The sequence below is a fragment of the Ochlerotatus camptorhynchus genome, unplaced genomic scaffold, assembly GCF_037179485.1.
Source record: "Ochlerotatus camptorhynchus isolate MF236.1 unplaced genomic scaffold, CSIRO-AGI_Acam_v1.1 ptg000103l, whole genome shotgun sequence".
Lineage (NCBI taxonomy): Eukaryota > Metazoa > Arthropoda > Insecta > Diptera > Culicidae > Ochlerotatus > Ochlerotatus camptorhynchus.
This window is the reverse complement of record NW_027040593.1, coordinates 1,611,427-1,635,749: the sequence shown is the minus strand read 5'-3', so window position 1 is coordinate 1,635,749 and position 24,323 is coordinate 1,611,427. Positions and strand designations below refer to the sequence as shown.

Sequence of the window (24,323 nt, the reverse complement as noted above, 5' to 3'; positions counted from 1 at the left end):
GCGAGATCGTTGCTAGGCCGGTCCACCGCGCACGACTTGAAACTTCTTCAAGTTGGGAAAGCCGTTAACAGCATGGCAACTATTGACGACGGTATATTTCCCAAAATGCCGGGAGTAAAAGTCAAATTTAGTGTGGACAGGACAATCCCTCCAACCAAGAATGCATATTATAACGTCCCGGCAGCATTCAGGGAGGCTGCCCGGACAAGACTGGATGAAATGGAAAAGCGCGGAATAATAGAGATTGCTAAAGTATGATTGTGTAAGTGATTTGTTTTCATCGGGAAAATTTTCCGCTATGAAGTTTTTTTTCCCGATGAAAACATTTTGCGTATACGTATACGTGACGCACACTACGTACGATAAACGTCAGCAATCTCTATAGAGAAGGTGACAAAAGCGCCCGGCTGGATAAGTGGCATGTCTGCCGTGGCAAAGGGCAAATCAGATTTCCGACTCGTCGTTAACATGAGGGCGCCGAATAAAGCCATAAATAGAGAATATTTTCGGCTGCCCTTGGTAGACGAAATGAGGGTCAAACTCCATGGGGCAAAATTTTTCACAAAATTGGACCTGAGCAACGCATTTTATCACCTGCAGCTAAGCGAAGAGTCGCGCGACCTCACAACCTTTCTTGCCGAAACCGGCATGTACCGCTTTACACGGCTGATGTTCGGGGTCAATTGTGCCCCCGAAATATTCCAGCGTGAAATGACCCGTCTACTTACTGGCATAAAGAACGTGATAGTCTATATAGACGATATTCTTATTTCTGCGGAAACCCTGGACGAATTGCGACAGACCGTCGGCGAAGTGCTCCAAGTATTAAGGGAAAACAACCTAACTCTCAACACAGCAAAATGCGAGTACGACAAGACCAGCATTAAGTTCCTTGGTCATCAATTGGACGGCAACGGTTTCCATGTTGATGAGGGCAAAATCAAAAGTCTGCGCAACTTCCGGGAGCCTACTACTATTTCAGAGCTGCGGAGTTTCTTGGGTCTTGCGTCCTTCATCAGCTCGTATGTGAGAAATTTCGCATAGATATCGCGCCCGTTGTGGGAAATCGTGACAAAAAAGGCATGGACCTGGGACGCAGACCAGAAAAGTGCTTTTGAGCAAATTAAACAGCGAATACTGCATTGCATAACCACCCTTGGATACTTCTCTGACACAGATACAACTATCTTGTACACCGACGCTTCCCCTAGTGCATTAGGTGCCGTACTAGTACAAGAAAGCAAAACTCGCAAGCCAAGAATAATAAGCTTTGCTTCTAAGGCCCTCACGAAAACTGAGAGAGGGTATGCCCAGAACCAACGCGAGGCACTCAGTGCGGTTTGGGGAGTTGAACACTTCTCCTACTTCCTCCTTGGTAGACACTTCATCCTCCGCACGGATGCTCAAGGAGTGGCATTTATCCTCAACCGATCGCGGGAGAAATCAAAGCGAGCTTTAACCCGGGCTGATGGCTGGGCGCTCAGATTGAGCCCCTACAGCTACGATGTTGAGTACGTGCGTGGAACGGACAACATTGCCGACCCCTCATCCAGACTCTACGAAGGTGAAGACGAGCCCTTCAATGAAGATGTTAGCCCATGGGAAATCGGAATGTTGGAAGCAAACTCAGTTGAAATTCTCACCGAGGAAGAGATCGCCCATGCCACGTCGGAAGACCAGTCGCTTTAACTTGTACTGACGGCATTGGAAACTGGATGTTGGTCAAACGTAAATAGCAGCTATTCTAACGTACGAGATGACCTAACCACTCGTGGCGGCATAATCGTTAAAACCGGTTGCGCGGTTATACCGTCATCGCTACAGGACAAAGCCTTGAGAGTCGCTCACGAAGGACACCCGTCCGTAGCAAAAATGAAAAGCATCATCAGGCAGCGAGTGTGGTGGCCAGGATTGGCATCCAAAGTGCAAAAATGGGTGGAATCATGCGACACCTGTGTAACAAACGGCAAGCCAGAAAGGCCCACTCCCATGCAGCGGATCCTCGCTCCAAAGGTTGTTTGGGAGACATTCGCAATCGACTTTAACGGGCCTTACGCCCTACTCAGCGGAATATCAATCCTTGTAATTATTGACTACAGATCGAGATACCTTTTTGCGAAACCAGTTAAGTCGACCAGCTTCGACTGCGTCAAGAAGGTCCTGGAAGAAATATTTGAAAAGGAAGGATATCCAAAAAGCATCAAGTCGGACAACGGGCCCCCATTCAACGGGGCAGAATATAAGGCATACTGCGGACAACGAGGAATCAAAACGATATTTTCTACGCCACTATTCCCACAGCAGAATGGAATGGTGGAAAGCAGCATGAAGGTTGTAAATGATATTTATTTAGTGAAACGCAATCCTGATGCGTAACCGCTTCCCTTTTTTTTCAGGTTGTAAATAAAGCAATGATCGCCGCTATCTCCAACAAAACAAACTACATCGTAGAGCTACGTGAGGCAGTCCACGCCCATAATGCTGCAGCTCACAGCATAACCCAGCTCCCACCTGAAGAAGTCATGGCGGGAAGAAAAATTAGACGTGGGTTGCCTCTCGTTAACCACGAGAAAACATTCATCGACAACACACTCCTGGACGAGAGAGACCGTAAAGCGAAGCTAGACGGGAAACGTAGAGAGGATATCCGTCGCGGGGCACGAAGCTGCCGTGTACAACCTGGAGACACCGTTATCGTTCAGCGGCAATCCCGTAGCAAAGGACAGTCTCGATTTTCTCCGACGAGATACACCGTTACGGATGAAAACAACGGGACCTTGGTTCTTCGCGATGGAAGCAATCAATCCATAAAGCGACACATTACGCAAAGGAAGGAAGGAAGGATTGTGTTGATATGACACTCGCTTTGATGGAAGCCGAGAACACCTCTGCACTTCCACGAGGAATCACTGGGATGTTGGATAAGAGGGTTGGGTTTGCAGCAGGGTTCGTTTTGGTAAACGATAAGCTGAATTGATGTCCTAACGATCATATAACGCGAAGGAGCTTGGGACTAAACCCACGGTCTTCTGCTCAGTAAGCAAAAACGTTTGCCACTAGTTGCTGTTATTACCATGTAGTCATATTAACAAATAAAACGATTGACGAATCTTGAATGTGGATGGGCCTGAGATTAGACTCATGATGTTCTGCTCAGTAAGCAAAAACGGTTGCTCTAAGGCCACCGAGCCCCTCATATCACATAATACCGTTGCTCAAACCCGGAACCAACGACAGCAACGAGTTTCGCAAAATACACGATACACAAGCGATTTTACCATAAATCTCTTTGATATGTAAGGACCTGGGACCGCGTTTTTCTGCTCAGTAAGCAGGCCACTGTAACCGACGATCTTTCAAATCCGAAAACTAAAAACTAAGAAAAAGTACTTAGGCCTTCATTAAGTTCCACTTTCATGCGACGTACAATGACAGGGTCCTATCCAGGATTACATCTGAAAAATCCAAATCTGGCCAACGCCCACCTAAACCTGTTCTAATCCACCTGAAATGACTAACGAATGGAAGACTTTGACTACCCAGCCATGGAATAGTCTCATTCCGTGCCTTATGGCAACTTGATGATTCTATTGCGCTCATCTTTTGGCACCACCCAGGGGAGACTTGGTCCTGTACCCAATGCCTAACTTATCTCCATTCCACTCAGCTACTCGCAATTTCTTGTGATATAGTGGGCGGAATATTATTATATGAGACAATTCAATGCAGACGTCTTTCCAAATTTGGCAGATCGACAGGTAGTCGGTGAGTTACCACGATAGTTGCTATTCAACAACTCGACAACGTCCCATCGTCAACGCCTGCTATGAGAATTTCCCATTGCAGACGCCAACGAAATGACGTCATCGAGCTATCGATCAACTATCCTGGTTATCGCCTGGTACCTTATAGCACGATGCTAGCAGGCGAACCGGAAGAATCGATGAGCTACCTCTCCCCCTGTACAGTAAATTCGATTGAGCCTTATCAAATAAATTAGGTTTCAGTTTGACATTAACGTGACGTACAACAGGCTCTGATTACCCAACGAATGAGATAGGCAACATTTTATAAACTTAATGTAAAGTGAGGATTACATCGGGGCTGTGGTGAGGACTGGGTGCGCGAACAAGGTAGAGCTCCACCGTAGGAGACAGTGACCCGTCCGGCAGGGAAACCGCGACGGCAGAACAATAGAAAGGTGAGGAAAACACGACCAGTGCAGCCACCGACGGCAGGCGTCCTTCAGAAAGACGATCATCAGTGCAGCCAACGTCGAGGCGTTGTAACCAAGCAGATTCCTGACGTTCTCCGGGAGTCCGTGTTGCTCGCGTAGCTTCTGGAACTCCGGGCAGACACACAGCACGTGTTCCACCGAGGCGGGGATACTGCAGATTGAACAAACCTTGCGGAAAGGTGTCCCACCAAAATTACGGGAAATCCTCGCATGGCCAGGCTTCCAGAATAGTATTCGTAGTCCAACGCCTGACGTCTAGGAGGGGTACGTTCCTGGTGTAGCGGGGACGGGATGCATCATATCCCACCAGTCTGTCCGAAGCCTCGTTTCCGGGAACACCGCAGTGTCCGGGGATTCACGTAAAGACGGTTGGAGGTGGGGCGTACCGTGTAATGGCTTGTATCCAGGGGTGGCTCGGGGCTTCGGTTTCCAGCGCTTGGATGACGCTATGTGAGTCAGTTAGCACGAGGATCTGATGGCTGCGTCTAGAATAGCTGCGGCAGCTTCATCGGAAAAGACGGAACACTCCTCCGGTAGACTTTGACTCGTTGCAGTGTTCGGTGCTGCCACTCCGAGTCCAACTCCAACCCGCGACCGCGATCCGTCCGTAAAGCGATGAACGTGCCCCGGATAAACCGACCCGAGAAGCTCTCCAACAGAACCTCTCAAAGCTACAGTATTTGGTTGGTGATGCTGCAGGAGTAATCGACCAACAAACGATCAACGACAGCAATTTCGACGCAGCTTGGCTTTATCGCACGCAGCGGTACGAGGACAAACGAAAAATTGTGGACATACACGCAAATGGTTTGCTCAACCTCAAGGCGATGACAGGTGAAAGCGGAAAACAATTGCGCAACTTGGTGGATGAGTGTAAAGCGTCATGTGGAGGCCCTCAAATTCCTTTAATACGAAGTGGAAGGTGTTTCGGAAGTTTTACTGGAAACACGGAAGCTTTGGGAAGGCAGTATCACGCACGGAGAAATTCCAACTTACGAGGAAACGACTATCTTTCTCGCAAAGCGGTGTCAAATTTTGGAAAGGATTGAATCCAACACGGTTGCTGCAAAACAGAAGCGACCTATCGGTACTACTACTGCGATGAAAGTTTCTCCAATGAAGGTGTCATCTCTAGCGGCATCGGTGGATATCCGGTGCAACTTTTGTGATGAGTCTCATGCGAATCATCAGTGCAGTGAGTTCTTGAAGCTGGGTCCGAACGAGTGTTTTGAGAAAGCAAAGCAAGCGAAAGTTTGCTACAATTGTTTGAGGAAAGGGTATAACACAGCGCGATGCTCTTCTGCTATGTCGTGCAAAGTCTGTAAAAAGTGGCATCATACTACGCTACACATGAATGTAGCTACTTCGAAGGGTGTTTTGAATCCGCAGACGTCTAATCCAGTGCAGAACCCACCACCACAATTCTTCGACGTCCACAATCAGTGCATCTTGTGTTACTCATCATCCGCGAGCGCTACTGTGTACGGCGATTGTGTATATTGTTGGCAATGGTGAAGTGGCACAACCGTGCCGCGTTCTTTTGGATTGTGGTTCACAGGTGAATCTACTCACAGAAAAGCTAGCGGGTTTGCTGCAAGTCAAACGACAGTCGGTGGACGTCAAAGTTATTGGTGTTGATGGTGCTACTACGAGGGTTACTACGATGGTCAACGTCACCATTCAAGCAAGAGGCAGTGGTTATGCGAGTGAAGTTGAGTATCTGGTGATAAACAGGATCACTGGAACTATCCCATCGAGCTGCATCGACATTTCTACCTGGCCGATACCACCTGGTCTGCATTTGGCAGATCCGGGATTTAATCGCCCTCAGCGAGTGGACATGCTCATAGGCATTGGACACCTCTTCGGTCTCCTGAAATCAGGTAATGTCAAGCTTGCTGAAAATTTACCGTTCTTACAAGACACTGTGTTCGGATGGGTGGTCGGAGGACTCGTTGATTCTACAGCCTGGAACTACAAGATGGTCAGTTGCAATGTGGCGTGTCAAGAACCAAACTTGGACAAGCTGATTGAGAAGTTTTGAGAAGCTGAGGAAGTTTCTACAAATACGAAAATGTCGCCGGAAGAGGTGGCATGTGAGGGCTACTATATGCAAACTACTACGAGGGACTCGAGCGGACGATATACTGTGAAGCTACCATTTCGAAGCAATGTGAATCAACTAGGTGACTCGAAGCATCACGCTCTGCAACGGTTCACCTACCTCGAGAAGAAATTGAGCAGAGATGCGGAACTCAAGAAAGCGTATTGTGAATTTGTTGAAGAGTACATTCGGCTTGGTCATTGCCGAGTTCTGAACGAAACGGAAGACACATCGGACGGTTACTTTCTACCGCATCATGCAATACTGAAACCATCGTCATCTACCACGAAGTTTCGCACTGTATTTGATGCATCTGCGAAGTCTACTTCTGGTCTATCCCTCAACGACACGCTTATGGTGGGACCGACCATACAAGATCCTCTCGTTGATATATGCGTACGGTTTCGAATCTATCCCGTCGTTTTTACTGGAGATGTTTCGAAAATGTTCAGGATGATTGCAGTGAGCCTTGAGCATACCAAGTTCCTGCCTGTTTTCTGGAGATCCAACCCTTCCGCTCCGTTGATGATTCTCGAGCTTACTACAGTAACGTACGGGACGGCGTCAGCACCATACTTGGCCACTCGAACATTGAAGCAGTTAGTACAGGACGAAGGACACGCATTTCCAAGGGCAGCCAAAATACTGGAGAACGATTTTTACATCGACGATTTCAGTTTGGAAGAAGCTACGGAGGTAATCACAGAATTAGTGGAGCTACTACGAAAGGGAGGTTTGAACTACACAAGTGGTGCTCGAATTCTCCAGAATTACTAGCATCAATCCCAGAGGATCTTCGTGAAAAGCAGGTGTCATTCGAACAACACGGAGTCAACAATGTGATTCGAACGCCTGGCTTACTTTGGGACCCGTCAAACGATCGATTGAGGTTCCACATAGAGCCAGCTGACCATTCGCAACCGGTAACGAAACGTTTCATTCTCTCTGAGATCGCCAAAATCTTCGATCCAATGGGTCTCTTGGCACCGGTGGTGGTTGTTGCTAAGCTTCTTATTCGGCTGCTGTGGAGGGCAAAGATGTCGTGGGATGAAGAACTACCAACGGAACTGTTGGAGGCATGGAAACGATTTCGTGCTGGTCTGCAAGCATTGACGGATTTGAAGCTCGAACGCCTGGTGGTTTCGCCTCGGAGATGCCTGATGCAACTTTGGGAGCCTTCGGAACGTGTGTTTACCTTCGAAGCATTCATGAAGACAATACGGTGGAAGTCCACTTACTGGTCAGCAAATCTCGGGTAGCATCCAAGGGTACTATTCCTAGACTGGAACTGTGTGGCTTTCAGCTCATGGCAAGGTTGGTTACGCAAGTGGCAACGGCACTCAAGATGGATTTTCGACGAAAGATGATGTGGTCAGATTCACAATTAGTCTTGTGCTGGGTACGAAAGGCTCCACACCTGCTGAGTACCTACGTTGGCAACAGAGTGGCTGAAGTACAAGAACTTACGTCTTCCTACGAATACGGTTATGTTAGGTCGGGCGATAATCCAGCAGACCTAGTGTCACGAGGTCTCGATGCGAAGGCACTAGTTCAGAGTCAAGTTTGGTGGCACGGGCCAGAGTACCTACGGCAAAATCAGTACGGAGAAGAGGTTCCGGAAGAAGTAAAGGATCTACCAGAAATGCGGATTGCGATGTTGGCAAGTTTGTCCATGACCGACATGCTTGTACTTACGAAGTTTAGTTCCTTCAGACAGCTGCAGCGTGTGATGTCTTACGTTATCCGTTTCTACAATAAGGCGAGGAAACTCAGGATGGTAGGTGATGATTCGAAATATGTTACAGTCAAGGAGATGAGATTGGCCCTTAGCGCAATCGTCAGAATGGTTCAACAGCAGCAGTTAAGCGAAGAAATACAGCAGATCGACAAGTGTCAGAAGAACGAACAACAGGGAAGATATGTAGGAAGACTACGAAGCCTGAATCCGTGGATGGTTGAAAATGGAATCTTGCGGGTTAACGGAAGAATCAAGTATGCCAACGTGTGCTACGATCAGAAGCATCCTTCTATCCTTCCTGCTGAGCATCCAGTGACAAAGTTATTGATACAAGCTATTCACAACGAGAACCTTCACGTTGGTCCAAGTGGTACCCTCTCGATTATCAGGCAGCGTTTCTGGATTATCAACGCTATCCGACAACAACTCCGGAAGTGTATAGTGTGTTTCAAGGTCAATCCAGTGGATAGCAAGATCTACATGGGAAACTTACCAAGCTACAGGGTGACCCAGGCACACCTTTTTCAGCGTACGGGGATAGATTTTGCGGGACCTATTTACGTTCGGAAGGGAAACCCAAGGAAGCCAGTCTACGAAAAAGGATACGTGGCATTGTTTATATGCATGGCGACAAAGTGCATCCATATCGAACTTGTGTCAAACCTTACGACAAGTGCCTTCATAGCAGCTCTGCATAGGTTCGTTGGTCGTCGCGGGCTTCCAACCGACATCTTTAGCGACAACGCCACTAATTTTGCCGGCGCAAGCTCAGAACTGCATGAACTTCACGTACTTCTGCGTCAACAACAGACAATCTAAGCCATCGAGGAATTCAGAATGCCACGAGAGATTAATTGGCATTTTATACCTCCACGATCACCACACGTAGGAGGTTTATGGGAGGCTGGTGTTAAATCAGCAAAATACTTCCTAAAGCGCACAGCAGGAGAAGCTAAACTAACCGAAGAAGAGTGGCATACCGTTGCTGGTTCAGATTGAAGGCTTGCTAAACTCACGCCCTCTGATAGCACAGTCTTCCGATCCAAGCGACTACAACGTGATTACACCGGGCCAACGCAATTCCTGAACCAAGCTACGATCACCTCAAACCGGGAACACTCTCTAGATGGCAGCACATTCAGAAAATGCGAACGGATTTTTGGAAGCGTTGGTCAGTTGACTATTTGGCAGAGTTGCAGCAGAGACAGAAGTGGAACAAGCATCATACCGAGGTCAAAGTTGGTGATCTTGTGCTAATAAAGGAGGATAATATCCCACCAGCTCAATGGAAACTTGGAAGGGTGGTCGATACCCATCCAGGTAAGGACAAGTTAACACGAGTGGTATCGGTGCGAACCACGGCAGGAGTGTTCAACCGTTCGACGGCGAAAGTAGCGATACTTCCGTTGGATGATGAAGAGAAACAGCTTGTAGCTGATTGAATTTCCAAGAAATCCAATGGCGGGGGAGAATGTTCCGTCATACCGATGGATTTTGCAACGCGCCACAGATGATGACAGATGCAGTGAAGAAATGTATAACACTGAACTAAATTTATAGTAATTTTTCTTTTGCTCTTTTTTTTTTAAATTCCGTTTTTGATTTCCTTCGTACACATCTCTTTGTACTTTTCTAAAATCATCCAGAATAAACAAAACATTCAAGTACAGTCCACGCGTTTTTACTACGTCTCGACAAAACTGTTTATAAGTATAATTTTATAGAAAGAATATTAGTTGCAAAAGTGCTAGTCTTTTAAATCTTATTAATCAAGTGAACAATTCTAGTCAACAATCGCCAACATTTTCGTTCTGGATAGGTACAGCTGAAATATAAAGGAGATGCGAGAACAAGTGCAATACTTACGGGAAAAATTTGAAAGCTTTGACTTCGAAAACATTTTTGGTGAAGGCTTCTTTAATCTCTTCCTCGGTGACGGTAGCTCTGAAATTGCGAAAGAAACAATGTTAACTTGCTGTAAATGTATTTTTATTACGGTGAATATTGATTCGAACATAGAGGAGGGGGGGACCAAATCCTGAAACCACACTTAATTGAAAGAAACTTTTGTTCTTTCACTTTTCAGCTTCATAACCGCAGCGAAAGTCCACTTCACCTGCCATCGTTGGACTTCGAGAACGATGATGAGTATGACGACGACGGTGTTGCACAAGAGTTGAAAAATCTCATCTATTCTTCCCGGCCACACACACAAACCTTCGCGTTGGACAACTTTTCCAGACACTCTACACCGCACACACTTCAGAGTCCACTTAGACAAAAGCGCGAAGTGGTGAGGGCAGCAACGGTCCTTTTCCTTTAATTACATTATCATAACAATTCCACTTAATGAAACCGACTTTGGGTGGACGATGGCAGACGACGGCAGAAAGCCTTCATGCTTTCGCACCTCGCCTAATGGGTTTTATGAAGAAGAAGAAAAAAGAAGAACGTGGTGACAATTCGACACCTAGCCCGCGGCTACCGTTGCGGCGGGCGTAATTTTGATGAAATATCGATTTAATCTAAAGCGACAATTGAGCAGCTCCACGCCAAATGACGAATCGACTTCGACGCAGACTCTGGTTTGCATGAAATTTTGCGTACGTCAATTTTTAAGTGTCCAAAGTTCTTAACATTTCAAAAGTTTGTAGTTTCACAAGTATTTTTATAAACAAAAATTAAAAATTTTGAACAAGGAACATTTTGAATTATTTCATTTCTTTTTTTTTAATATTTCAGTCAAAATTTGTACAACTTTGCCGATTAGAAATTTATTTAAAAATGTCGAATGCGCCATTTTGCATTTTTTTTGCAAGATTCAAAATGGCCGAATTTTAGCGCAAATGAGAATGATTGCCCTTAACTTAACTTAATCGGAGGAGGTCTAGTCTTAAATTCATTTTTTGTTTGCTATTTGACCTGGAGCTGTGTGGATAAATTTGCTTACCATAACAATCATCATTATTTCGAAATGCCTTTGACGGTAATGAACGGACATTAATGCTAATATTTGACATTATTCTAATATTCAAACCAAAATCCAATGAAAAAGTCATTTCCCGGACAAACCCTTTAATGAGTGCGCTTCTGGCTCGGTCTATTTCCACGCTAAAATGATAATTCCATCATTACTCAACCCTCGGGCTTACACTCGCACCTTTTGTTTGATTGCAACTCACAGTCTCGCATTTGAATTTGCATTCCCCTCGTCCCACTTTCCTTGATATAATTTTTCACATTCAATTCCTCTCTAGAATGTTATTTTATAAAAAAAAAATGCAACCATCATCAGTCACGACGAGGCTTCCCCCCCCCCCCCCCCCCACGCCATCACGCGCATCCTGATGAAATGCACGGCAGTGAATAGTTTTCCATCCTTCCTCGGCGTTGACTGCGTTGTTGTATACAATTCTACTGACAAGTGCGATGCATTTTTCACAGTTAATTAGACGGGGAATGGAATTTCGCGAGTGAAAATATTTTCTCCAATTAATTTGCGATGGGATGGTTGTGCGAAATCAAACGAACAAGGAAAGCGTGGACAATTCCATGACTAATCGCTTTGAAGAATGTTTAAATGCCAACAGTTTTGGGTTTTAAAAAATACCATCATGGTACAATTCCATGCCTAAAGTGCAAGCCAGTTGGAAAAAGGGTGACGAATTCCACACCTGCAAAATGCTGTTTGTATCATCAAAAACTGTCAACGGTGTTGAACAATTCCATTCAATTAAAGAACTGTCCACCTCAGTTCAGAACTAAAATGAACAATTCCCCACCTAGCCTAGCAGTGGGATTGCCCCCTTACAAAGTTCCAAGTACCGTAAACATGTTTTTGTCGTTATCTCAAACTGTAAATCGATTCTGATCATGTTTCGCCTTTTCATCTATAGTACTTCCACAGACACTACTTGAACCCTTTCATTCCAACCCCGCAAAACTTTGTTCCCCGTCTAAAAAGCTACAATAAAATGCCACAGATTACAGCTTTAGCTCTCCGGGTCCGGACCAGGTCGAGCACTAAATTCACTTATTTAATTACAATTATCTTTTATTAGTGTCAACATACGAGACCTGGAGTCTGGCCCCTGCCAAGTGCGCCATCCGACGAACCAAACTATTAATTTTTACAACCCATCCTCCCGTGCTTCTGGCCCAGGGCGGACAAACAAAAGGATTAAAAAGCGGGGGACTTGACATCGTTGCCGGGTGAAATGAGCCGTGTGTCCTTTGGCCCGACGGCGAAGGTGACCACTGAATGGTCGCTTGCTCTCTACATCGAACCACAGTAGAAAAAGAGGGGGGTGGGTGATGATGGTAGATAATTAAAAGTTTACCCTTTCTATATCTGCTCAACACGCGCAAAGAGCCTTATTTTCCCACCGGAAGGAAGGAGGAACCATACCCGTAGTTACAGGATTAGAGCTTAGAACCAAAAAAAAAAAAGTGGATTATATGCAAACTTGGTTCCAAGGACCGGACACTAAATTAAAAGTAAACACTACATCGACATCCAGACTCTAGGTACAGTACTTACGGAATGTTGCTTAAATGCAGTGTGGCAGACGGTGGATAGATGTTCTGGTAGTTTTTGCTGCCGGGCTTCTTGAACCGATGGAGCGGGTTCTGTGCGTAGTCCCGGGTCAGGCCGGCGTCCGGCTGGCCCTCCTTCGGCAACTGCACCGCCTGATGCTTGCTGGCCATTACGCGGATCGTCTTGTTCCAGATGCGGAGCTTGTCCAAATGGGTCATAGCTGAAGGGAGAGGAAAATGGTGGATTAGTAAATTGTGGTTTGTTTGGTTTGATGGTTTTATTTTGCCGCGTTGATGGTATGATAAAAGCATATTGTTTAATAATGGTGAACAATTCCACACCCAGTCTAGATCAGTACTGCTTTGAATGTTCACAAAGCTGTTTTGTTCGACTCCACAAGAAACTAATTCAACTGATTTGGAACAATTCCATACCTATTTTCAGAGTCTAAGGGGCTGTCTATAAGAGAGATTTAAGACAAATTAAAAAAAATGAGCTTGGAACACTCGCCAACCTCTCTATACTATCAACGTCAAATTTGTTCTTAACGACGCACACTTACAACTTTTGCAATAGTAATTTTGAGTTTGACTCCTCCGAATGGTGACCAATTCAACGCTATTTTCAACGCAATGAAAAAAAATTACCACTTTTAAATTAGTTTGAAAATCAGTTGTCATTTGATCTGATGGGGGCCGACTCTATCTAAGATGCAAGAAAATGGTTTGTTTTGTCGTTGTTAGATACACGCACGCCTAGTAAATAGATAGAAGATTGGTGGATATTTTAAAGATTTTCTGCAACAAAGGTGGAGAGTGCGAGTAGATCGATTTAGATCTAAGAGATGCAACAAGATTTTTCGTAGATTGATTTGCTAGTGTGAGATATTTTTACCATCAAAAATTGATGGTTTGGCCTAATGCCATTTGGTCTGATTCGGCCGAAAACTGCTTAATTAAAAATTATTATTTCAAAAAAATAGAAAGTAATATTTAAAAAATATATATATCTTAGTGATAAGCAGGACAAATCTCCTAACAATATTAAAATCTTGTGTTTGCCTCGAAATGAAAATTCGATTTCAACTCCAGCTTCGTAAAACAGAATTTTCCCTGCTGTTGCTTTTGATGGAATCTCGCCAGAAATAGAACAACCAATGATGCAAAAAAGACAACTTCATGATGAATTATAGAACTAAAAATAACTAACTACTCATGTTTAAATGAGTAATTAATCGATCATAGATATAGTATTTCGGTGTCGACACAATCCTTACTGATCAGATTTTTTGAGCTTCAGATTCGATTTTATAACTTTTTAACTTTCCACAAATTTTAATAATTGAAAACCAGTTTATCTGATCACGTCCAAAGCTTCACACGTATCTCAAAAGCCTAAGAAAAATATTTAAAAGAGCTTGGAGCTTGTGTTGGTGATGTATGGGGCACAAGAAAACTTAGGACATAAGACAAATAAGGGCGGCCAAAATCGGAGAATAACTGAAAATCGTTTTGAAAAAAATCCATCGTAAAATTCCATCAAACTTGGGTTCTGAGATCTCTGAAAGAATCTCGTATGAATCGTTCGAAAATTTATGAATTTTTCTCAAGTGTTGAACCAAACGGCTTTTGAACAAATGACCCCTTTGGTCAAACGGCTTCGGGACAAACCTTATTCGAGACTTTAAAATTAGTTTTAAATTCAAGTATGCTTTATTTTGTAATTTGGCATTTGTTTTGAGATGGTAACCAATTCGACACCTTTTAAACCTTAAAAAATTAAAATAAATGAAGAAAATAACCGACTTCAATGAAAGAAACTAAACAAAATTTTGCATTGTACGGCATCGTTTATTTTGTATTTTTATTTTCAATTTGACGATCAATTCGACACCTTTTTGTAACATAAAAATAGCAAAGTGAAGAAAATTACCATGCAAATTTCGTTTCGGATCGTAAAATTCCATCAAGGTTCAAATGATCGGACACCCAAAAATTCAAGACCGTAACATGAGTTTTAAATTCAAGCATCCTTCATTTCGCCATCAAGAAATTGTTTTCAGATGGTGACCGATTCCACACCTATTAAACCTTTAAAAAACGAAATGAAGAAAATAGCCGCCTTCAAGAAGGGAAACTAAGCAAAGTTTTGCATTGTACCGCCTCGTTTATTTTGTAATTCTGTTTTTGTTTCGATTTGACGAACAATTCAACACCTTTTTGTAACATAAAAACTGCAAAGTGCAGTGTGTGTACCAAAAGTGCTTCTGAACGTGTTTCGCAGTTGGGAGTGGTGAAGTTCGTAAATTCGCGGTTTATGTTCAGTGAAAATTCCGTATGACAAAATTGCTCAACGAGTTCCCTTTTTTTTTGCCGTTTGACGACGACGGGCATGCGAGAGAAAAATAAGCATCGGGAATGTGCTCCCGGATGTATTGATTTGGTGAGTTCGTTCCAGTTGAAGATTGTTCTTATCTCGATTGCATTTTCGAGGGGACGTCCGGAGAGCCTTGAGATTTAGGCGTTGTTGCTTTTGCGGGCAGACGAGTTGGTCGCCGGTAAGGTCCAGTAAGTGCTGCCAGCAGATGAATCAAGAGGTATTCGAAACAAAATTGGTAAGAAATGTCCATTCAAATCGTTTTATTATAATTAAACAAATTTCAAAACTATATACGTGCCAGATTTGGAAATAATATTTTTTGAATCTGGAAGTGTGTTTATGATACCATTATCCATTTGATAAAGGTAGAGTGAACATGCGGGGCTTATTGTAAGTAAAAGTGACCTCGGAGTGGTCGTGAATTACCAGGCATTCTGAAATGGGTCACTGGAGCTGCAATAGAGCTAACACCTTCTAACTCCCGGACTAAACCTGCTTTAATTGAAGGGTAATAAAAAGCAGTTTTCTTCCATAATAACACTGCCGGACAGTGGGGGTTAGATTGTACACACACACACACACACACATAAAAACTGCAAAGTGCAGAAAGTTACCATGGAAATTTCGTTTCGGATCGTAAAATTTCACCAAGGTTGAAATGATAGGACACCCAAAATTTGAAGACCTTAAAATTAGTTTTAAATTCAACCATTCTTAATTTTGTAATTCGGAATTTGTTTTGAAATGGTAACCTATGCGACACCTTTTAAACCTTAAAAAATACGAAATAAAGGAAATAGCCGTCTTCAATAGAGGAAACTAAACAAAGTTTTGCATTGTACCGCATCGTTTATTTTGTAATTATTTTTTTGTTTCGATTTGACGACCAATTTGACACCTTTGTGTAAAATTTCGTATCAGATCGTAAAATTCCACCAAGGTTCAAATGATCGGTCGCCCAAAATTTGAAGACCTTAAAATGAGTTTTAAATTCAAGCATCCTTAATTTTGTAATTCGAAATTTGTTTTGAAATGGTAACCAATTCGACACCCTTTTAACCTTAAAAAAATACGAAATTAAGGAAATAGCCGTCTTCAAGAAAGGAAACTAAATAAAGTTTTGCATTGTACCGCATCATTTATTTTGTAATTCTGTCTTTGTTTCGATTTGACGACAAATTCGACACCTTTTTTTAACGTAAAAACAACAAAGTGAAGAAAATTGCCATGCAAATTTCGTTTAGGATCGTAAAATTCCAACAAGGTTCAAATGGTCGGTCACCCAAAATTGGAAGACCTTGAAATGAGTTTTAAATTCAAGCATTCTTAATTTTGTAATTCGGAATTTGTTTTGAAATGGTAACCAATGCGACACCTTTTAAAAATTGAAAAAAAAACGAAATGAAGGAAACGGCTGATTTCAGTAACAGAAACTAAACAAAGTTTTGCATTGTACGGCATCGTTTATTTTGTAGTTCTGTTTTTGTTTCGATTTGACGACCAATTCGACACCTTTTTGTAACATAAAAACTGCAAAGTGAAGAAAATTGCCGTGCAAATTTTGTTTCAGATCGTAAAATTCCATCAAGGTTCAAATGATCGGTCACCCAAAATATCAAGACCTTAAAATGAGTTTTATATTCAAGCATCCTTAATTTTGTAATTCGGAACTTGTTTTGAGATGGTGACCAATTCGACACCCTTTTAACCTTACAAAAATACGAAATTAAGGAAATAGCCGTCTTCAAGAAAGGAAACTAAATAAAGTTTTGCATTGTACCGCATCATTTATTTTGTAATTCTGTCTTAGTTTCGATTTGACGACCAATTCGACACCTTTTTTAACGTAAAAACAACAAAGTGAAGTAAATTGCCATGCAAATTTCGTTTAGGATCGTAAAATTCCAACAAGGTTCAAATGGTCGGTCACCCAAAATTGGAAGACCTTAAAATTAGTTTTAAATTCAACCATTCTTAATTTTGTAATTCGGAATTTGTTTTGAAATGGTAACCAATGCGACACCTTTTAAACCTTAAAAAATACGAAATGAAGGAAACGGCCGATTTCAGTAACAGAAACTAAACAAAGTTTTGCATTGTACCGCATCGTTTATTTTGTAATTATTTTTTGTTTCGATTTGACGACCAATTCGCCACCTTTTTGTAACATTAAAACATCAAAGTAAAGAAAATTTACATGCAAATTTCGATTCGAAAATTCCACCAAGGATTAAATGATCGGTCGCCCAAAATTTGAAGACCTTAAAATGAGTTTTAAATTCAAGCATCCTTAATTTTGTAATTCGAAATTTGTTTTGAAATGGTAACCAATTCGACACCCTTTTAACCTTAAACAAATACGAAATGAAGGAAATGGCCGACTTCAGTAACAGAAACTAAACAAAGTTTTGCATTGTACGGCATCGTTTATTTTGTAATTCTGTCTTAGTTTCGATTTGACGACCAATTCGACACCGTAAAAACAACAAAGTGAAGTAAATTGCCATGCAAATTTCGTTTAGGATCGTAAAATTCCATCAAGGTTCAAATGATCGGTCACCCAAAATTTGAAGACCTTAATATTAGTTTTAAATTCAAGCATCCTTAATTTTGTAATTTGAAATTTGTTTTGATATGGTTACCAATTCGTCACCGTTTAAACCTTATTACAATTAAAAAAGAGTTCTTGGGATATTTCCAAGGGTATTCTGGGGAGATGTTCAATGGAGCTCCGAGGTTTGATATCAAGTGCAATCCAAAGAAAATCCCAAAGTAGGGATTGTGAGATGAATTCTAAGGATAGTAGTTCTCAATTAAAATTAATTTGTAAATGATAAAAGAAAAATTAACTATTTAACTAGAGTCTTAAACTTATTTCTCGTCACATTAAAATCAAAATGATAGCTCACTTCGTTCAATCTTCTGAATTGAAAGTGGTCAATGGTCTAAGGGAATCGATTTTGAGGACAGCTTCGAGAGGATTTCGAGGTGGATCTGAAGAAACTCCAAAGTCATCCTGAGGAGAATTTCAAGGGATTCTTGGGACGAAACTTAGCGAATGAATTTGAAAATGAATTCTAAACAAAATTCTAAGCTAACTGCGGTACCTGACTCATAACGAATATACGCAGCTTCCGCGGGATCATTTTTCTCATCTAATTTAACATAGCAAAATGAACGTTCAATTAGACGAGGGGTACGATCCCCCTCTGATATAACCTATATTCGAGAACAACTTCTGATATCTGAGGAAAGTTCCTTGTGAATTCCGTGAAGAATTCCAAGCGAATTCTGATGATATTTCCATGGAAGATGCTGAGGAGAGCTACAAGCGAACTCCAGATGAAGTTTGAGAGACGAAAATTCTAGGGGATTCTGATGAGAATTACAATGGAATTCCGAGGAGTGCTGGAATTCCAAGGTAATTCTGAAGAGGTTCGATAGAAATTGTAATAAGAAATCAAAGGAGAACTCTAAGGGTATTTTGAAATAATTCCAAGGGAAGATTGAAAATAACTTCAAGCGATATCTGAGGAAAGTTCGAGCGAATTATGATGATATTTCCATGGAAGATGCTGGGGAGAGCTACAAGCGGACTTCAGATGAATTTTGGGACAATGTTTAGCGAATGCCGAAGAAAGTTCCTAGGGAACTGTGAAGAGAACTAAGGGTGCATTTTCACCCAAATTCTACGCTACTTGTGAGTAGAATTCCAAAGCTATTCGCATGAAACTCTATGGAGATTGAGAGGAGGATTCCGTGGGTATTCAAAGGAGAGTTCTAAGCGAATTTTGAGGATCATTACAAAAGAATTAATGGGAGAACTTCAGGCGATTTCTGAGGAAAATTTCATGTGAATTCCGAGAAGAATGTTGAAGCGGAAATTCCCTGAGGAGAGTTACAATGGAATTCCGAGGAGAACTCCATTTTGGGAGAATGCTGAAAAAAATTCCATGGGATTTTGAGGAGAGTTACAATGCAATTCCGAGGAGAACTCCAGAAGAATTTTGGGAGAATGCTTCCATGGGAATTGTGAAGAGAACTCCTTCCAAACAAAAATTCTAAGCTAGTTCTGAGTAGAATTCCAAGGTAATTCTCATAAGGTTCGATAGAGATTGTAATGAGAAGTCAAAGGAGAGCTCTGAGGGTATTTTGAAAATACGTCCAAGGGAAGAAGCGAACTCCAGATTATTTTTGAGGCAAAACTTAGCAAATGCTGAAGAAAATTCCAAGGGAACTGTGAAGAGAACTCCAGGTGCATTCTAATCCAAATTGTAATCTAGTTATGAGTAGAATTCCAAGGCTATTGTCATGGAACTCTGAGAGGAGCATTCCTTGCGAATTTAAAGGAGAGTTCTAAGCGAATTTTGAGGGTAATTACAAAAGAATTCATGGAAGAACTTCAGGCGATTTCTGAGGAACGATCCATGTGAATTCTGAGAAGAATTTCAAGTGGAAATTCCCTGAGAAGAGTTACAATGGAATTCCGAGGAGAACTCCAGAGGAATTCTGAGAGACGAAAATTCTAGCGGATTCTGAGGAGAGTTACTATGGAATTCCGAGAAGAACTCCAGAAGAATTTTGGGAGAATGTTTCCTCGGGAATTGTGAAGAGAACTCTTTCTAAACAAAATACTAAGCTAGCTCTGAGCAGAATTCCAAGGTAATTCTGATGAGGTTTGATAGAGATTGTAATGAGAAGTCAAAGGAGAGATATAAAGATATTTTGAAAAAAGTCCAGAACAACTTCAAGCGTTATCTGAGGAAAGCTCCTTGCAAATTCCGTGAAGAATTCCAAAAGAATTTTGATGATATCTCCAAGGGAGATGCTCAAGAGAGTTACTAGCGAATGCTGAAGAAAATTCCAAGGGAACTACGAAGAGAACTCCAGGTGCACTCTAACCAAAATTCTAATCAAGTTCGGAAAGAATTGCAAAGCTATTCTCATGGAACTCTCTGGCGATCTAAAGGAGGATTCCGTGCGAGTTTGAAGGAGAGTTCGAAGCGAATTTTGAGGGTAATTACAAAAGAATTCATGAAACAACTTTAGGCGATTTCTGAGAAAAGTTCCATGTGAATTTTGAGAAGAATTTCAAGTGGAAATTCCCCGAGAAAAGTTACAATGGAGTTCCGAGGAGAACTGGATGGTAAGGAGAGTTACAAGCGAACTCCAGATGAATTTTGAGGCAAAACTTAGCGAATGCTGAAGAAAATTCCAAGGGAACTGGGAAGAGAACTCCAGGTGTATTCTAACCCAAATCTAGTTCTGAGTAAAATTCTAAAGCTATTCTCATGGAACTCTGAGAGGAGAATTCCATGCGAATTTAAAGGAGAGTTCTAAGCGAATTTTGAGGATAATTGCAAAAGAATTCATGGAAGAACTTCAGGCGATTTCTGAAGAAAGTCCAAGTGAATTCCGAGCAGAATTTCAAGCGGAAATTCCCTGAGAAGAGTTACAATGGAATTCCGAGGAGAGCTCCAGAGGAATTCTGAGAGACGGAAATTCCAGGGGATTCTGAGGAGGGCTACAATGGAATTCCGAGGAGAACTCCAGAAGAATTTTGGGAGAATGCAGAAGAAAATTTCATGGGAATTGTGAAGAGAACGCCTTTTAAACAAAATACTAAGCTAGCTCTGAGCAGAATTGCAAGGTAATTCTGATGAGGTTCGATAGAGATTATAATGAGAAGTCAAAGGAGACCTATAAGGGTATTTTGAAAATAATTCCAGAACAACTTCTAGCGTTATCTGAGGAAAGCTCCTTGCGAATTCCATGAAGAACTCCAAGAGAATTCAGCTGATATTTCCAAGGGAGATGCTGAGGAGAGTTACAAGCGAACTCCAGATGAATTTTGGCGCATTGCTTAGCGAATGCTCAAGAAAATTCCAAGGGAACTGTGAAGAGAACTCCAGGTGCACTCTAACCCAAATTCTAACCAAGTTCTGAGAAGAGTTCCAAAACTATTCTCTGAAACTCTATAGAGATTGAGAGGAGGATTCAAAGGAGAGTTATAAGCGAATTTTGAGGGTAATTACAAAAGAATTCATGGAACAACTTAAGGCGATTTCTTAGGAAAGTTTCATTTGAATTTCGAGTAGAATTTTAACCGGAAGCTCCCCGAGAAAAGTTACAATGAAATTCCGAGGAGAACTCCAGAGGCATTTTGGGTAAATGCTTCCATGGGAATTGTGAAGAGAAACTCCTTCTAAACAAAAATTTTAAGCTAGTTCTAATCAAGTTCTGAGTAGAATTCTAAAGCTATTCTTGTGGAACTCTGAGAGGAGAATTCCGTGCGAATTTAAAAGAGAGTTCTAAGCGAATTTTGAGGGTTATTACAAAAGAATTCTTGGAAGAACTTCAGGCGATTTCTGAGGAAAGGTCCATGTGAATTCCGAGAAGAATTTCAAGCTGAAATGCTCTGAGTTGTTACAATGGAATTCCGAGGAGAACTCCAGAAGAATTCTGAGAGACGAAAATTCTAGGGGATTCTGAAGAGAGCTACAATGGAATTCCGAGGAGAACTCCAGAAGAATTTTAGGAGAATATTGAAGAAAATTCCATGGGAATTGTTAAGAGAACTCCTTCTAAACAAAAATTCTAACCTAGTTCTGAGTAGAATTCTAAGGTAATTCTGATGAGGTTCGATAGAAACTGTAATGAGAAGTCAAAGGAGAGCTCTAAGGGCATTTGAAAATAATTCCAAGGAAAGACTCAGAACAACTTCAAGTGATATCTGCGAAAAGCTCCTTGCGAATTCCGTGAATAATTCCAAGAGAATTATGATGATATTTCCAAAGAAGATGGTAAGGAGAGTTACAAGCGAACTCCAGAAGAATTTTGAGGCAAAACTTAGCGAATGCTGAAGAAAATTCCAAGGGAACTGGGAAGAGAACTCCAGGTGTATTCTAACCCAAATTCTAATCTAGTTCTGAGTAAAATTCTAAAGCTATTCTCATGGACCTCTGAGAGGAGAATTCCATGCGAATTTAAAGGAGAGTTCTAAGCGAATTTTGAGGATAATTACAAAAGAATTCATGGAAGAACTTCAGGCGATTTCTGAAGAAAGTCCAAGTGAATTCCGAGCAGAATTTCAAGCGGAAATTCCCTGAGAAGAGTTACAATGGAATTCCGAGGAGAGCTCCAGAGGAATTCTGAGAGACGGAAATTCCAGGGGATTCTGAGGAGGGCTACAATGGAATTCCAGAAAAATTTTGGGAGAATTCTGAAGAAAATTCTATTGGAATTTTGAAGAGAACGCCTTTTAAACAAAATACTAAGCTAGCTCTGAGCAGAATTCCAAGGTAATTCTGATGAGATTCGATAGAGATTGTAATGAGAAGTCAAAGGAGAGCTATAAGGGTATTTTGAAAATAATTCCAGAACAACTTCTAGCGTTATCTGAGGAAAGCTCCTTGCTAATTCCATGAAAAAGTTCAAGAGAATTCAGCTGATATTTCCAAGGGAGATGATGAGGAGAGTTACAAGCTAAATCCAGATGAATTTTGGTGCATTGCTTAGCGAATGCTGAAGAAAATTCCAAGTGAACTGTGAAGAGAACTCCAGGTGCATTCTAACCCAAATTCTAATCTAGTTCTGATTAGAATTCTAAAGCTCTTCTCATAGAACTCTGAGAGGAGAATTCCATGCGAATTAAAAAGAGAGTTCTAAGCGAATTTTGAGGGTAATTACAAAAGAATTCATGGTAGATCTTCCGGCGATTTCTGAGGAAAGTTCCATGTGAATTCTGAGAAGAATTTCAAGCGGAAATTTCCTGAGAAGAGTTACAATGGAATTCCGAGGAGAACTCCAGAGGAATTCTGAGAGACGAAAACTCCAGGGGATTCTGAGGAGAGCTACAATGGAATTCCAAGGAAAACTCCAGAAGAATTTTGGGAGAATTCTGAAGAAAATTCCATTGGAATTTTGAAGAGAACTCCTTCTAAACAAAATACTAAGCTAGCTCTGAGTAGAATTCCAAGGTAATTCTGATGAGGTTCGATAGAGATCGTAATAAGAAGTCAAAGGAGAGCTATAAGGGTATTTTGAAAATAATTCCAGAACAACTTCTAGCGTTATCTGAGGAAAGCTCCTTGCGAATTCCATGAATAATTCAGCTGATATTTCCAAGGGAAATGCTGAGGAAAGTTACAAGCGAACTCCAGATGAATTTTGGCGCATTGCTTAGCGAATGCTGAAGAAAATTCCAAGGGAACTGTGAAGAGAACTCCAGGTGCACTCTAACCCAAATTCTAATCAAGTTCTGAGAAGAATTCCAAAACTATTCTCTGAAACTCTATAGAGATTGAGAGGAGGATTCCGTGCGGATTCAAAGGAGAGTTATAAGCGAATTTTGAGGGTAATTACAAAAGAATTCATGGAACAACTTTAGGCGATTTCTTAGGAAACTTTCATTTGAACTTCGAGTAGAATTTTAAGCGGAAGCTCCCCGAGAAAAGTGACAATGAAATTCCGAGGAGAACTCAAGAGGCATTTTGGGTAAATGCTTCCATGGGAATTGTGAAGAGAACTCCTTCTAAACAAAAATTTTAAGCTAGTTCCAATCAAGTTCTGAGTAGACTTCTGAAGCTTTTCTCATGGAACTCTGAGAGGAGAATTCCGTGCGAATTTAAAAGAGAGTTCTAAGCGAATTTTGAGGGTTATTACAAAAGAATTCCTGGAAGAACTTCAGGCGTTTTCCGAGGAAAGGTCCATGTGAATTCCGAGAAGAATTTCAAGCTAAAATGCCCTGAGTTGTTACAATGGAATTCCGAGGAGAACTCCAGAAGAATTTTTGGAGAATACTGAAGAAAATGCCATGGGACTTGTGAAGAGAACTCCTTCTATACAAAATGCTAAGCTAGTTCTGAACAGAAATCCAAAGTAATTCTGATGAGGTTCGATAGAGATTGTAATGAGAAGTCAAAGTCAAAGGAGAGCTCTAAAGGGCCACCCACATTAGATCCGTTTGCGTTACGTTGACGTAAATTTTACAGTTAGACAATAGATTTAGCTGTCACTTTGCCGCAACGCGTCCAATCCGGATCTAATGTGCGTGGACCTTAAGGGTATTTGAAAATAATTCCAAGGGAAGACTCAGAACAACTTCAAGTGATATCTGAGGAAAGTTCCTTGCAAATTCCGTGAAGAATTCCAAGAGAATTATGATAACTTTTCCAAGGAAGATGGTAAGGAGAGTTACAAGCGAACTTCAGATGAATTTTGAGGCAAAACTTAGCGAAGGCTGAAAAAAATTCCAAGTGAACTGTGAAGAGAACTCCAGGTGCATTCTAATCCAAATTGTAATCTAGTTCTGAGTAGAATTCCAAAG

At 41.6% G+C, this 24,323-nt stretch overlaps 1 protein-coding gene across 9 annotated transcripts in view; it reads right to left on the bottom strand.

The window, feature by feature from the left end:
- Positions 1-24,323, bottom strand: part of heph (polypyrimidine tract-binding protein 1 heph) — a 727,070-nt gene that overhangs the window by 6,336 nt on the left and 696,411 nt on the right. For all 9 annotated transcript variants that reach the window (XM_065219372.1, XM_065219375.1, XM_065219376.1 and 6 more), the window contains 2 exons: positions 12,620-12,836; positions 9,946-10,023 (listed from right to left, as the gene is read on the bottom strand). In XM_065219372.1, the coding sequence (XP_065075444.1) occupies positions 9,946-10,023; positions 12,620-12,836 (295 nt within the window). The remainder of the gene's footprint in view (positions 1-9,945; positions 10,024-12,619; positions 12,837-24,323) is intronic.